We start from the raw sequence: 16,552 nt of genomic DNA, 5'->3' as shown, positions 1-16,552 counted from the left end.
ATTGATAGATAGATAGATAGATAGATAGATAGATAGATAGATAGATAGATAGATAGATAGATAGATAGATAGATAGATAGATAGATAAAATGTACTTTATTGATCCACAAAGGGAAATTCAGAGTCACAGCAGCAACTCAAGAAAGTAAACTGTGCAAAACATTTGCTAAGCTGAACTGCTTTACCAGTCTGTGAATAAAATATTGCTACTTTGCTAGTTTTCCCTCTAGTGCTGGGTTAGCACAGCTAGCTTGCCCGTCTTATAGGACAGTGGTTTTCAAAGTGGGGGCCCCAAGGGGGGCAGCAGGGGGCCCTCAGAAAATTGAAGGGAAGGGAAAAATAGGATCTAATTGTTATTAGGGATGTCCTGATCCTGATCCCTGGTATCGGTATCGGGCCGATTTTTCCATTTTTTAAAGTATCAGTGATCGGAAATTCTAGACAATCCTCCCAACCGATCATTCAAGTTAGTCGTCATAAAGCCAAGAATGCTACAGAACTGAGCGCTGTAAGTGCAACCAACCTCATAAAGTTGATGAGAGAATGATAAAAATAAGGTATAGTAGAACAGCAGCCACACTCAGCTTTATTACAGAAAACTTGCACAACCAAATACGTTGCAGCAATAACATTTGCTTTACAGCACCCTACGGAAACTCTACAGGGCCAAATGGCTCGTCTTTTGCATCATGTTAAGACATGTTTCTGGCTTTGAATGTGATACATTCAGGTACCCTTGGAACCTTGAGAATGGACTACCCCAGTGTTTTTAGTTTTTGGATTGGACAAATGGCTTGTAACTGTCAATCATTTAAAAATAAGTGGTATTTTGATCCCGCCGACAGGTTTGGGATCCAGAGGGTTTAACTACAAATCTAGCTGGACTAAGGTAAATGGACTCAATAAGCTTTAACTTTTATTTTTTATTATTTAGTATTGTTAACGTACAAAACAAAAAGACTGTGCTGCTTCTTTTTCTTGCTTCTTCAGCAAAGATTATCTCCGAACCCAAAATCGGATTGGGACTGGGTATCTGCGGATACTCAATATCAAATAACCGGGATCAGGATCGGGAATGGGGGCAACAATTTTTCTTCTTCTTCTTCTTCTTCTTCTTCTTCTTATTATTATTATTATTATTATTATTATTATTATTATTATGATTATTATTATTATTATAATACCATCTTTTAATTTTTAATCATTTAAACTAGGGCTGTCATTTTAACGCGTTGATTAGATTAATTAATTTCACCGCAAATTAACGCGTTATAAAAATTAACGCAGATTACTCTGGATCCCATACCCGCGGGGCGTTCAAAGACGCACTTATTTCCAAATGTCCAGCATTCTTTCCGTTGCTAGGCGCTACCCAAGTAGCTGCCTGTTGCAGCAGCTCTCTCGTCTTTTTCCGTTTCTTGTAATTTTTTTCGTCTCTTTTTCGTAATCTCTGTATTTGGAGTGGATCATTACTTTGTATGGTTCATTGTCGGTCACGGACACCATACTTTTTGTGGCTTTGGCAATATTTTTGACTACTTTTCTCCTGTGTTTGTCTGGAGATCCTACATGTAACCATGGCTGTATTGTTTACATGCGAACTCAGCTGTTAGCAGCCTGTAGCATGCCAATGCTAACTAGTGTAGGGCTTGATGATTTCCCTCGAGCTGAGGAGGAGGAGGTGAGGACGACGTGCCGGTTCTCGGGTGTGAGCTGGGGGATGACAACGTGGACCTGTCCTTCCATCCATCGTTGTTGGGAACGTGGGATCCAGCTCCGGGGGATGGACGAGCTAGCCGTGCTAACCCAGCGGCATCGTGCTGTTCACGGACGTGGCTGACGCAGCTGACATCGGACGCCGGCGACACATCGGAGGAGCTTCGCCTGCTGTGAGCAGACAGGATCCAGGAGACAGAGACTGGACAGACTGCTGGGGAGGCTCAGTCCTGGACCCTGTGGAGGTGGAGACTGGCTGGGCTGGAGAGTGGTGGACGAGTGGTGGACGGGAAGTCGTCATCTAATTTCTTATGGACCTTTTTGCACTTTCTATACTCTTTCTTACTTTTGTTTTCTTAAATGCTGCGGTGACTCCTGAATTTCCCCTCGGGGATAAATAAAGTATTTTCTATTCTATTCTATTCTATTCTATTAACAAACCGTTTGTCCTACATGGAAAAAGTGGTGTTCTTGTCAGATTTTCAAATTTCCGACGGTCCCTGAATGTATCACACCTGACGTCAACAACATGCTTTGAACCGAGGGAAGAGAGAGCATTGTTAAGGGGACTGCCGTCCACATCGCGTTTATTCACACGTCCTTTTTGAAAATCTACAGAAAATCAACTGTTTGCTCAATTCTGTAAAAAACAGGTAATTTTACACTCTCTACTGCATCAAACAAGCTCTGAATGATCGATAAATGTCTTGTATTTAAATCTAAAGAATTATTTGAAAATTTGCTTCCATCGTCCTGGTGTCATGTTTCAGCTTGGGGCTGCTCTGCACCAATGAGCAACAGTTTGTGTGTTCAGAGCTTGTTAAACTGAAAATACTTCACTTTTCTTTGATCCAAGACTTGATTAAAGTGTTTTGTACATAGTTCCTCACAGTTTTTAGCCTTTAGCCCTGGTTCTCCTGACCTCATAGAAGTATAGAAGTTCATATTGCAGTGAAAAATGAGTCCACATCGAGTGAAAATGTGAACAGAAGCAAAAAACGTCCTAAAAATCAAATCAGCTTATCTTAGGTGCAGGACTGTGTAGATTTTGTAAAGATAGAACCATAAAACTTGTTTCATGTGTTCCTTATGCCTCAGGGTACCTAAAAATGTGTTGTATATATTCCCACCTTATTTTCAAATGTTTTTTAATGTCTTTTGATGTAATTTTAATGTCTTGGCATTCAAATTCTTTATTTTGGGACCTTAAGCAGATTTGAGATTAAAATGCGATTAATTAGATTAATTAATTACAAATCCTGTAATTAATCAGATTGATTTTTTTAATTGCCTGACAGCACTAATTTAAACATTTTTTCCTAAACATACAATTTGTAATCGTCAGATTCTCAAGTTTCTGATTGTACCTAACTGCACCTGTGGCAGCTGCACCTTCAGCATGAAGATGTCATGATGTGTGTCGACCTGGCAGTTTGTGCCTATTTTTAAGCTATCTAGAAAACTAAACCGGACTTTGAGGCTCTTCCTCTGTCTAGCTATTGACTACATGTAAGAAAGGAGTATCCCACCTTGACTGACAGAGCCCTGAAATGCCTTCTCCATTTTGCCACAATCTACTTGTGTGATCCTGGCCTTTTTGTTTGTAATTTCCTGTTCTAAAACAAATGTAATGATTATCAAAAAGTGATTTAAAGTTAGAAAATATATTCTCAAAGTTGACATTTCTTTGCATATTTTGAAATGTTGTCTGTTTCTAAAGGGGTCAAAGGGGCCAGGAGCAGATGCTGTTCAGGGGGCCTTGACAAAGTAAAGTTTGGGGACCCCTGTTGTTGGAGATAGGTCTTACATTTCCCATGACGATGGATGGAGGGACAGCTTGATATCATCTCTTCTTGGCTCACACACCCCAGCAACACTCAGCGTCCTCACCTCCTTCTCCCCAGCTCACAGGGAACAGCAGTCCCAGCACCGGTTAGCCTCAACATGCTATAGGCTGCTAACAGCTGAAATCTTGTGTGTAAACAATGCAACCATGATTACACGCAGGATCCCTGGACACACACAGGAGCGAAAAAAAGAGTAAAAACACCACAGCAGACGCAGCCAGATTGGTGTCTATGGTCAACAGATGAGTCATAAAAAGTAACGACTTGCTGCAAATACAAAGAGAAGCAACAAGATTAAAAAAAAAAGACAAAAAAATGACAATGAAGAGAGCTGCCGGGACTCTGAGCTTTAACTGTTAAAACTGTTGCATAAACTAAGTCTAAATGTGTCTTCATGACCAAAACATCAATCCCAAACTCATAATCATTCACTGCATAGCATTCCTCTTCTGATCCTCACCACAGATTTCCTGGTAGGGGATCTGCTGTAACTCTTGATAGGTTTAATGTGCAGTTAGTGTGTTTCTGGAAACTGGGTGGGCGTTAGCTGCCTGGAAACTCCATCATCGGTTGGACATTTCTATAGAGATTTGAATCAAACGGCCATCCAAATGAGGATAAACTGTTTCGTAACAAGTGGATGCATCAGAAATTTTAATTGGATATTTTGCTATGTGCAGAGGATGGAGGTGAAACATAATTTAGGAAAGAGCAAGTCTGTTTTCCCATCAGTGAGGCTTTCTCTGAGCTGTCGCGGTGCCAGTTGTTTTACTGGACTGTTGTCTGTGTACAAGCTGTTGTTTCTCTTGCTCCAACAATACTTTAATCTGTCAGTGCCTCTCTCCCTTGGACATTTGGAGGGTTTTTAGAACATATGGTCAAAATGGCAAAGAGATTAGATCCCACTCTGTTCAGTAAATATATTCATGATTATGGCTTATTCTGTCTTCACAGCTAGGAACACTGCACAAGCACACAGACTGGAGATAGATGGGGATCGCGTGCCGTTGTACAAACACGGGATCAGAGGCAGCACCACCATGCCCAGAGAGTACAACCTAAACCAGAGTGACGAAGTGAGTCGCAAGCTCAACTGCATGGCTGCTGTGCGTCAGCGGGAAGGCAAGGAAGATGCTAAAGCAGCTAAGGTCACGGTGAGGTCAAACTTTGTTCATAGCCAATGGGGGGGGACAAGAATAGCAGCTTATCTCTGAAGCTGAGACACAACAGTCCGTCCCTGTGTGTCTTTTTTCTCCTTACATCTCAAACACACAACAAAAGCCGAGCAGTGGCTTTCATTCTGGCTGGAAACTATTCCGTGAGGGAGCTTTTATAGATGTGTGAAGCCTCTCTGTGACATCCCGGGGTTGTTACAATCCTTGTAGCAATGTGCCCTTCAACCCTCTGTGTTTTAGTGACTGAACAAGAAGGCGTTAATTGTTCTTCTACCTGAAGGCACATCTTGTACTTTCACCCTTGGGTGCACATGTTAAATGTAATTTGGCTGGGGTGCATGTCTGTCTCAGACTTTTATGCACTACAATTCCACTTGTAGAGAAGTGTGTTTTAGCTGTTTCACACCATGATACAAACCAATACTGTGTTGATTATTGTAACTGAGACAGAAAGTGTATATCTTAGGATTTTACTTTTCAGGAAAATAAGATACATGTTGAGTGTCTGCCGAATAATGGTTTGAATATATTCCAAATAATACTGTTAGTGCACTGGACCATGAAGTAAGTGGGAATGCAACAGTATGTGACAAAGTATTGAACTGTTCAGTTTGCACTGCATGGGATAATACATCCTTATGGACCAAGAGTTTTGGGCTCTGCAGCACATTTGCACTAATGCTTCTCAAGCTGCTGTGTGTGTGTGTGTATCTGTGCCTGTGCCTGTGAAAAGCCCTCCCCATGAGGTAATGTTCAATCACTGTTGACATACCCACTCAAATTTAAATTGAAAAAAAAAAAAAAAAAAAACCAACTTTTTTTCGTTGCAACTTTTTTGTTTATGTTTTTGCTTTGTTTAAAAAGGGAGTAGCAACAAATCAAGCAACTTTCCTGGAGTTTGGAGACTCTGATGTAAAAGCATGTTTTGATCTGGAGCACCCTCTGCTTTTTAACGAGCAGCTGCTGTGAGCCCCACACCCCTGTCCCTAACATCCACAGGCAGACAAGTTCTCCTAACTTACACAGCAGTCTCTCCCTGCTGCAGTCAGAGCAGACAACTGGATCCTTTTGCCCAAGCAGGGTTAATGGAGAAGAGTTGATATTTAAGCACTGAAATAAATTAAAAGAAAACTAGAATTGAAAGAAGAAAGTTCTTTCATATAGTTATAAATTCATTTAGTGTTTTTTTTTTCACCGATTTTCTGTCTCTCAAGTGCTGTTACTCCTCTCTCCTATGATGTCTATGACGGATACATGCAAAGGGCCTATTATGCACATTTGGTGGTGACATTATTTACCAACAAATTCCTGTAATGTATACAAGTAGTCAAGGAGTAAGAGGTAATTTGTTTATGCTGTTTTAGTGACAAGCAAAGAATTAGCCTCTGCTTGACATTTTTTCACTTTAACTTGTGCTGCTTTGATGATAAAAACTGAATTTGAGGTGTTTGATTCTTTTCAAGTCAGGTGTGTTTTCAGGCATGGATTCCTGGATCATGCTTATTTATTTGTGACTTATATTGAAACAACATTACTTTTTGCTGATACATTTAAAAGCAAATCATTGAAGATTGAAGTTTTTTATTATTATTCTATTTTATTTTATTTTATTATTATTTTTTTATTAAAAAAACTTTTCTGTTTTTTAATTATTTATTTTATTTATTTTTAATTATTATTTATTTTTTTGATTCTATTTTATTTTATTATTTTTTTTAATTAAAAAACTTGTCTGTTTTTTTCCTGGTCTGACTCCAGAACAAATCTGCAAAATTGTGGAGAATCAAAGTGTGGTTAAAAGTTTTAATTTTGACACTCCTACTAATATCTAAACCAGGTTTTCATATGTTTTTGTGATGGAGGTCATAAACTTACAGGCAAATATAGTAATGGAGAGTAAAACGAGTGTAGATTTTCCTTTATTCTGTGAGCGTCTTTCTTTTTCTCCCTTACTGCTCTCACTAGTGTCCTTGGTCTTTTCACAGAGATGTGAAAACACGGGTCAGATAGAGGTTTGTTCAGACAGCTAAGACAGAACAGGAGGTAGTAACCTTTCAGGGCTTCCTGACACAAAGACGTGTCACACTTCTCTCAAGGGGCTCGTACCCCCTCCATCCAAAGTACAACATGCACAGATGTTAGGAGAGAAAAAGTAACTGTTCTCTTCTTTCAGCATGAAAAGATTCCTTGATTCTATAGACCCCAGATACTTTCTTCAACTACAAGGTGATCTCTTTAATCACTGAAGTTTTTCTCAACCATCCTTACACTTAAAAAAAAAAGTAAGGACAGAGAAATTTAATGCTTTCATATTCAGGTACAATTGTAACACAGATTGCTCCAGAGATTTAAAGAAGCCGGTTTATTATCCAAGCATCTGACCGCTGAGTTAAGCACATCGCCTGTAGCTCCTCTGTGTGCAGAGGAATTGTTCTAATTAAACACATACTCCTCCATTACCTTGAAACAAAGAAAATAATCTCAAAGAGAGAGCTTATCTTTATTGGTTTCAGTGTTTTATCTTCTCTAATTTCTGGATAAGATATTTAAGTCTTTTCTGATGTATGTTTTTGAAGAAAAAAATGAAACATAAACATATCAGAAATTTTTGTAACAACATTTTAATTGAAAGATTTTTTTGTCTGGAATGTTTCTAACAGTAAGTATCTTTGCTCTTGGGGGCCAGGACTGGAATAAGAGAGCCCGGTCAGACAAAGAGGTGGATCAGATCAAACTCAACCAGGAGCGCAGCAAAGCGGAGGGCATCGCAAACATGCTGATGCAGGCCATCACCACGCAGCACCTGCTTTACGCAAGCTTGGGCACTGCTGAGTACATGGAGTATGTCCTCAAGAATCCTTATAATGTACCTCAGACTGTCAGCATCCACAGCGACGATCCTGAGCTCAGGTAAGACGCAAACTTACCTAACAGTGGCTTTGGTTGATGAAAGTTAATGTTTGAAAACTACTCACTTTCTAGTTATATATCATCTTAAAGTTGACGTATCATGCTGATCCCTGATTTAATACTTACGTATAATATAATAATTTGAAAACAAGACCTTTCACCCCCTGAATTTTCAAAAAAAGAGATATTGTATTTTTTCTGATATCCTACAACGAGATTTGATGCCTCTGAAAATAGGTCATTGCCATTTGGCCGCAAGATTTCGACCTTCATGACGACACGAGGATCCTTTCTTTTTATCGGAGTAATCTGATAAAGCAGCTCCTCCTCTGTGATGTCAGTTAGTCACACAAACGCCACCGAGGGACACACCCACCAAGTGCCGATTGACTGAGTGCTGGATGCAGGGACTCTGCTCTGCTGAGCAGCTCGGCTTTACATGGTGAATTAGCAGTTAAAACACAGTAGTTTAAGCAGACGTCGTAATACTTGTGAGACTGTGATATTTGCATGCTTGTTCTGACATGCACTGTGAGCCTGGACCACAATAATGCTGCGGTAATAACATAGTGATGAACTGACGGTAGAGGCGATCTTTAGACTACACTTTCAGCATGATGGATAAAACAGACAGAGAAAAGTGAAGGAGCAGGATGGAGCCCTGTTATAGAAATAGTTTATTGGTGAAGTCTGCCTATATTTCCACGTATGAACTATACATGTTACAGTACCGGTTTGACTCACCACACTGAAGCGTCCTGAGGTGATCTGTGTCTAGGTGGATTTTCTTCCTCCTGAGCTGCAGAACCGTCCGGGTCTGACTCGGGTCCATTACAAAAGGACGTATCCTACACTCTGCCATTTTATTAGTGCTATCAATGCCTTACGGTGAAGTTTTGGCAAACAGCAAACTCGCTCGGTCTGCCCCATTCAATATGGCGATTTTGTAAATACTGCCATGCTGCAAAAACCACCCCCTGGCTCTACCCCCTCCGCCCCTCTGATAGAACTGACCAATCAGAGCACAAAGGGCTGTGACGTTGCGAGGTTACTGGAGGTCATTCTCCAAACGGAGCGTTTCAACGAGATCTTCAGAATGGCCTAAAATAAGGATATTGAGAACGCTATTGTGGGGCAATGAAGGAACTAAATGACTTGTACTGAGGGCAGAAATGCTTTACAGGCATCCTAGTCTGGCATAGTGAAAAGGAGAAACAAGTATGATATGTCCCCTTTAAGGGTGGGGATTTTTACAAGTCTGAAGATGTGTACCACTGTCTGACAACTTCTGAGAGCGTCCCCTGGATTTCAGTGTTCTCATTTATCAAACTGTAGGGATTTATCCCCAACCATGACATTGTGCTCACCTGTCTGAAGAAGGCTTCAGTTTTAGTTCCCAGTTTGCTCACAGAGGCTGCACTTAATTTTACTCTGAGTGATGAACCCAAAATAAACACATTTACTTGTTCTAGCAAAAAATGACCCAAAGAGATGCAGAAATAACTTTGTAGTCATGCATATTTTGGAAAAAGTAAGAGTTCATGCCTTCCCGGGTCTGTCCACAGAGGGAGAAACAAACAGCTTTCTTCAGGCTTTTTTCTCTAACCGTTTCTGATGCAATCATATCACCGCAGGAATATCTCAGTGCTGATAGACTTTCACAGCACAGGGTCATGCAGATTCCTCCCTTTAATGGAATAAACTTTTTTTCACTTCTTCACCCTCCACAGTCTGAGACATACATACCTGATTACAATTTTAAGTCTCGCTGAAAACTGGCAAGAATTTACATTTCGCCCTGTTGAATCTTAAAAAAGTTCTGAGTAGAGTTTCAAAATGCAAAAAGAAGAAATGGGAGGGAGAGAAAAAAAATGAGTAAGCAAATTATTGCAAACCTAAATTAAAGTGAGACAGTCTGTTCATCAGCAAATCAAAAAGTTAAGACCACAGCTCAAAAAAAAACAAACTCCCTGACATAGAAATCAAAGTTTCAAAAAGGACTCAGTAATGAGGAGCTCCACTGTTCTTGTTGCTTGATGTGAGCATTTCCGGAAGGCTCATGGGAACGTTGCTCCAAGTGGTGAAGATGTCTTCATGGAGGATCATCCACTGTCTGGACCTGATGTCCATTTCTGTAAACGTCCCTCCCCATCCATCCCAAAATGTTGTCAGAGTGATTTAGATCAGGGGAACATCAGGATGGTCCAAAGAGTGAGCTGATTCCTCTGGAAGATGTCCTTTGTCAGGCGCCCATTGTGACCTGCAGCGTTGTCCTGTTGAAAAACCCAGTCATTACCACACAGACCAGGGCCCTCAGTCATGAAGGAGGCCCCCTGCAACATCTCCACAGAGCCAGCCGCCGTTTGACGCCCCTGACCAACCTGGAGCTCCATTGGTCCATTGAAGGAAAAAGCCCAGATCATGATGGCGCCCCTTCCACTGTGCCGCTGTAAAACCATCTCCAGTGGGATCTCCTCATCATGTCAGTAACATTGAAGCCATCAGGATGTCAAGGTTCAGTTAAATTCCTCAGAGAATCAAACTTTATTCACTTTTCAGTGTCCTATGTTTGCTGCTCTCTGAAAAAGTCCAAACAGTGAGTTTGTGGTGTTGAAGGGGACGAGGCTGTCTGATGGTTATTGGGCTGCAGTCGGCTCCAGTAATGGCCTTGATCGAGGATCAAGGGTCGAGGATCATTCCGACAGACAGCCAATTAGATCCTTTATCACTTGACTTTTTGAAAGCTGGGGTCTTAAACTTTTGATCATCTGATGAACAGACTATTTCGCTTTAACTGTTGTTTGCAGTAAACTGCTCACTTGTGTTTTTGTTTTTTTTGTCTCACTCCCTTTTCTTCTTTTTTGCATTTTGAAACTCTACCTAAAACCATTTTAAGATCCAACAGTGCAAAATGTACATTTGTGCAATTTTTCAACTGGTCTTGTGATTTTGATCAGGAGTCTATAGAAAGATATATCTTGCTTACAGTTACCATGTTTTCCAAAAAAAATGCCAGTGTCAGTCCATGAAAACAAGACCAGACCATAGATGGAGAAGAGCTGCAGAATGCATAGGATCTCATGTCAACGCTTGTTGACATTAAAACCCAGTTCTCCAGGGCACCAGTTTGACCCAGAGGTTAAGTAGCATGCCCTATTTACAGAGGCTGCGTCCATAAGCTAGCAGCTATGGTTCGATTCCAACCTTCGGCCCCGTCCCACATGTCACATCCAACTCTCTCATGTAGTTTCTTGCTGTAATCGCTGTCCATTCCTCTCAGAATCGGCAAATACACTTTGAATTTTTTTTTTAAATCATAGTTTTACTTGTATGAGTCTGTTCAAAACAATATTTTCCTCTACAGCATGTAATTACCCATTTTTTATGGCCATCCTGAAATCTCATACATTTTTAAGATTAATATTAATATTTATTAAAATAAGTATTGTTTAACATTTAACAAATTGATCGACAACTGCATATTTTTGACTTCCAATAAAGCCATTAGCTGGCTGTATGGCTAATAGCACCCCGGTGCTATGTATCCGTTGGCCTAGTAGCTGTTATATGTGTAGTGCTGACAGCTCAGTGCTGTGACGTGTCTTTAATATGTTTGGTTAGTGAATCCTGGTTATGTCCCGTCAGTCATCTACCAATCAGAGCTAACATAACCTCACTCTTCATTTTATTGATAGACTCTCAAGTTTGAACAGACCACTGCAGAATAACTGCTGACTGTGGGTTGGAATCAACATTAGCACAGACAGATTAGCCCCTGTGTTAGCCTTTGGCTCGGGCTGTATCACTCTCCTGTTTATCTTTCTTCTGCTCTTCTGTCCTTTGTCTGTCTGACAGTTAGGCTCCAGTGTCCACCATCACTACAAAATGAATCACAGAAATCGTTTTCGGCAGAGAAAATCACAGATCTCTCTTCTCTCTACTGAACTTCATCAGCCAGCGTGGTGTTGTCATAGAGACCTAGACGTGCCGCAAATCAATCCAGTCTTGCTCAGCCCGATCAGGAAGGTACAAAGTAGCATCCGTAAATACCTACATTGGCGCTGATAATCTCAATTTAAAGTGTGGATTACAATCAGGCATATATCTAGAAGGAAGACTTTTTCAAGATCACTTTCAAACTCTTCACAGCCCCTTGAAGTCTTTAAGGTGTATTTAACATGTAAGAATATTTTCTAAGTTTATTATCACCAAAATAAAAAGTATCTTGGTTTTGTTTGCTTGGAGTAATCTCTTTAAATCTATGTGGATCTGGTTCCCTTTCACTGAGGCCGCCATCATGCTCTGCCATGTTTCTGCAGCAGCACGTAACGGACAACCAACCCACCCCCGTGTATTTCATTTCAAGCCTAAAATAGATAAGAGTAAGACAAAAAAAGATCAATAGGCAGATTGCTCTTAATCTTTAAAGGACAGTTTGACTGTGCGGGGCTATGTTTAAGCATAATGACATAGTGGGAGGTTATATATCGTTTAACCCCTTTTAACTGTATGTACTTGGCATGAGAGGGAAACATCATGGTTCACAGTTAAGTACTTGAGTTAAGTACTCCACATCCACCCTGGGTAGACGTGGACTAATGGTGTTAACTTTCATCAGACAGCAGCCTCTGACTGATGTCTCCATGGATGCAGCGTGCTGAGTAGGAAAAGCCTTAAAGATTGCCTGTCCAAATGCAGTTGTTAGTGCTGTGTCTTTGCACCTACAGTGATGGGACATTTTTCGAGGGGCATTGTGCAGTGGAGTTATTTTGGTCTTTTTCTTCCAGTGAGAAGTATTGACTTTATTGATTAAGGGAGGAAAGCCAGCCCAGGGGGAGGATTAACAGGGGTCATGGCGAATAGATCATTTTCAGGAGAACATTCGCTTTGACAGAGGAAATACTACCAATTAAAGGGAGTGGGAGTTTATACCACACACAGCTTTTATTTTATCCTTTGTGGAAACTAGGAATATTTGAGTTGCACAATCATAGAGACATGGATTTTTGGATATTTCACAGATCGCCAAGCTCAACAAACTATTTAAATTGGCTGTGTCTTACACCAGATGCGTCTCCAGTTCAGCTCCATTCTGTTGTATGTTGACTGCGTTCACTAGCTCACACCGGCTGCATGTTCAGTCCAGAATGCTGCATGACTGACAGACAGCTGGAGTCACAGACCGAGGAGTTCTCACGCTTCCTGCTCCATTGATAAGTCTCTCTTCATTCATGTTGGGCTGTAAAACCTCAAACCTGTTGACTCCTGGTCTGGCTCTGCTCATTATGTCTGTTTGTTGTGATAGTCAAGCTAAATACAACCTGGTTTTGATTCAGTTTGTTTTATTTTGAAGTCACTGGGTGTTTTTAGATACTTCCATACACTTCTGCCTGTCACGCTTAGTCCCCCCTGCTGTGAATAGACATATCACAACATGATACTGGAGACTGATTCAAAGGGTACAAAAAATCTTTGAGAAATAAAACTGACTCATAGGTGTTAACCCAGTTCTTATGTTCATGTTATGGACTGTACGATATATTGACGTTGCATCTGTGACATCACCCATATGTTTCTGTTACAGCGTTTTAAAGTATATCGTCAGCAGAGGTACAGAGTAAAGTAGCTGTGCTCTGATTGGACAAACTCTTGAACTTTATTTCTTCTAAACTGCTGAGTCATTATAAAATTCACCCTCTTTACAGTGTGCACCAGAATAGAGGGATGAGGTACTTAGACTTAAACTGTTTTCAATGCTTGAAAGTCAGCTTTCTATTGCTTGGTTCCTATGTAGCTTCTGGTCTTTCTGCAGCTAGCCTCAAGTGGATTCTGTTGGTACTGCAGTTTTTAGAACTTCCACAGGGCTTCATTTCTCACAGATGGAGGTTGCTGCTCAATGCCTGAAATGCTTTCATTCTTTCTCAGGTGAGTATTTCTGCTAAGGATGAAATAATGTTGGTAATGGGCATCAGATCTTCCCCACCTAGCCCTGACATCAAGCAGAAATCCCCTCGTCTGAAAATATTTTGCAAGTGGTGAAAAGTTTAAGGGTTGGCTGCAGAAAAAAGCCAATTCTTACAGCAAAAATAAATATGCTTACAGCCTGGTTGGACAAATGTTGGGGTCTGAATGGCCCCTGTTTCTATTGGTACACACTGTTCAAGGAGTGAACTTTTTTAAATAACTTCCTTTCAATCACGGACTGTAAAATGAATGGATGTAGTCTCTGTGACATTGGATTTCTGTTTCTGAAACAGTTTTAGAAGAAAATTGGATGGCGTGGCCATACTGGAAGTGGGGCAGGGTTTGAGTCTCCACACTAACAGTTATAGGGCACCCTTCAGTTACCAGGCTATAAATATGTTTACTTCTGCTGTGAAAACAGCTTTTTTTGGCTTGTTGTGTCTCTGACTTCCAGTACTTCTGGAGTCAGCCTCATTTGGAGACTACAGATACAACAGATTTTAGCACTTCAGCATGGTCTCATATTTTCAGACCGGATGTTGCTGCTTGTTTTTAGTGTTTTTTGGACTTAAGAGTTTTGTCCACATAAGGGCATGGCTGACTTTACTGATGGGTGGGCATCCTGTAACTGCCTGTAAAAATGCTAAAAACCTGCCTCTTGATCTCATCCTAACTGAAATGAAGCTTGGTTGAGTTTAGCATTTCCAATTTGGCTCCAGTCAATGGGAGGCATGGGCTAAAAATATTGCATCAGAAAAAAATTAGTGATGCCCCAGACACTATGTCCATATATCATATATATAAAGCTTGACATCTGCAAGTAGAACTGAATTAATAAAATACACTGTCCATTTTATTCACCAAACACAACAACTCTAATATCTCTATATATTTTGTAAAGAAACTAATGGTGTAAGTCTGCTTTTTAAAAGTTTTTAAGTTATTCATCCCTGTAAAATGATCAGTATTATTAACCAAAACATGATATTTTGCTCTAGACCGAGCTGTATAGAGCCGTTCCTCACATTTTGCCCACATGCAACACTGACATCTTTACATCTGGTTTCCTGGCTTTCTTTAGAGCGTCAGAGGACATCCCTGGTGGTAAATTTCTATTTACCGAGCTGCACTGAGTAAACTCTCTCAATATCTGCATAATCTCATATTATTATCCAGCAGCTGCTTCAGTTTTGTCTGGGCTAACAAGTGTTTAGGATTCGTTCCAGACTTGGTTTTGTAACTTTCTCCTGCTTTGCTCTCTGGTCATGGAATAACCCCTCTAACACTCAACAGCTTAATGATTTTTATCTTCCTGGAGAGTTCATGGCTCTAATGAAAAAGGCTGCAACAGAACAGTTCAATGGCTTTTTCCTCAGCAGGGCTTTGTATAATTTGTCAGTTGTTGCTTTTCTCTTTTCTCTTCTTTTTTTCCAACTTTCTTTCAACTTGTGTTTCTTTATCAGTGTGTCCTATTTAGTTTATTTGAATGTTTATTGAGTAAGATTTGGTGAATTGTAATACTGAAGAAGTTCAGGTAAATCTCTTTTTAAATGGTAAAGATTTTTGAAATCAATCAAATTAGCCCATCATTCCAGGGGGGTCACTATTTAAACAGATTTTTAAAGTAGCTGGATATTTTCAAAAAAGAATATCCCCCTATATATAAATATATATATATATATATATATATATATATATATATATATATATATATATATATATATATATATATATATATATATATATATATATATATATATATATATATATATATAGATAGATAGATAGATAGATAGATAGATAGATAGATAGATAGATAGATAGATAGATAGATAGATAGATAGATATAAATATGTCTTTTGGAAGCTTAATCTCTAATCTCTCGATCTTTCTCGGACATTGCGAAAACTACCAACCCAAATACAAAATGAATCAATGAATTGCTCTTGTCTTGTGCTGTATAGACAAAATACTATTGTACATAATGTAAAATAATACTTAATGTCCTTAGTCAATGTGTTAACTTTCTTTGGCTTGTTGCATTTTAGCTCTAGTAGGTTACAGCCTTCCAGATGATAAGTAAGATGACTATTATCCTGGATGCTCGAGCTCTCTATTCACACAGAGCAGTATGAGTGAGACAGGAAGTGAGGCTCTGAAACAACATTTTAACATCTAATTGACTTTAAGAATAAAAAAAACTCCATGTTAACACCAGGTCAGAGGCCAGCACAGACAACATGATGGAGGTAAGGCTCAACATTGGGTGCTCGCGGTCCAGATCCACCTGACATTTGGATCAATGCATGATTTATCTAAAACTACTTGGAGAACATCTGTCTTTTGTTGATTCTGGAGGCCTCTGTGAACAAAGCATTACATTTTACCTCCTTATTTATCTGTTTTGATGGGGAAAAAAATGCCATAATCAATTCATTTTAGTCTAATTCATCACATACTAGGATCTTTTTCAAACATAATATCTCAACCAATACATTTCTGCTCTGCTAAAGGCCGCTATGTTAATTTTAGTTCTTGTCCATAACCAGTTTAGACTGCTCACTGTAGGTTTATGAAATGAGTGACACAACAAGGCAAGACAAAGTGCAGTGTAGGAATTTTGTTGTTATGAGTCCCACTAGTGTTTGTGCAAAACATTATACAGTAAGGTTGTATGGTGCTTGCATGCGCTTTGCATTTAACTGTAATACACAAGTCAGAAAGTCTGTTCTTTTCTTCATGAATAACTAAGACCACTGTCTGTTGATTGTACAGATAGCTGCCACACCACTGCACATTTTACATGTGTGTGTCTGCATGAATAGATGGAAAACTCTGGAAATCTTCAGCTCTGTTAAACTCATCCGAGCTCTCCGTTGCTGTGGTTCACTCTAGTGTTCAAAGACATGAAGCAGGCTTATAAACAAAGAAGCTTCAGGC

At 39.8% G+C, this 16,552-nt stretch overlaps 1 protein-coding gene across 1 annotated transcript in view; it reads left to right on the top strand.

Moving 5' to 3' along the window:
- Positions 1 to 16,552, top strand: part of nphp4 (nephronophthisis 4) — a 370,059-nt gene that overhangs the window by 306,844 nt on the left and 46,663 nt on the right. The window contains exons 19-20 of the mRNA XM_074682340.1: positions 4,518 to 4,717; positions 7,425 to 7,648. Of these exons, the coding sequence (XP_074538441.1) occupies positions 4,518 to 4,717; positions 7,425 to 7,648 (424 nt within the window). The remainder of the gene's footprint in view (positions 1 to 4,517; positions 4,718 to 7,424; positions 7,649 to 16,552) is intronic.

The sequence above is a fragment of the Halichoeres trimaculatus genome, unplaced genomic scaffold, assembly GCF_033239565.1.
Source record: "Halichoeres trimaculatus isolate MK-OKI-2021-1 unplaced genomic scaffold, fHalTri1.1 fHalTri1_scaffold_11, whole genome shotgun sequence".
Classification (NCBI taxonomy): Eukaryota; Metazoa; Chordata; class Actinopteri; order Labriformes; family Labridae; genus Halichoeres; species Halichoeres trimaculatus.
This window is presented reverse-complemented; position numbering and strand designations above follow the sequence as displayed.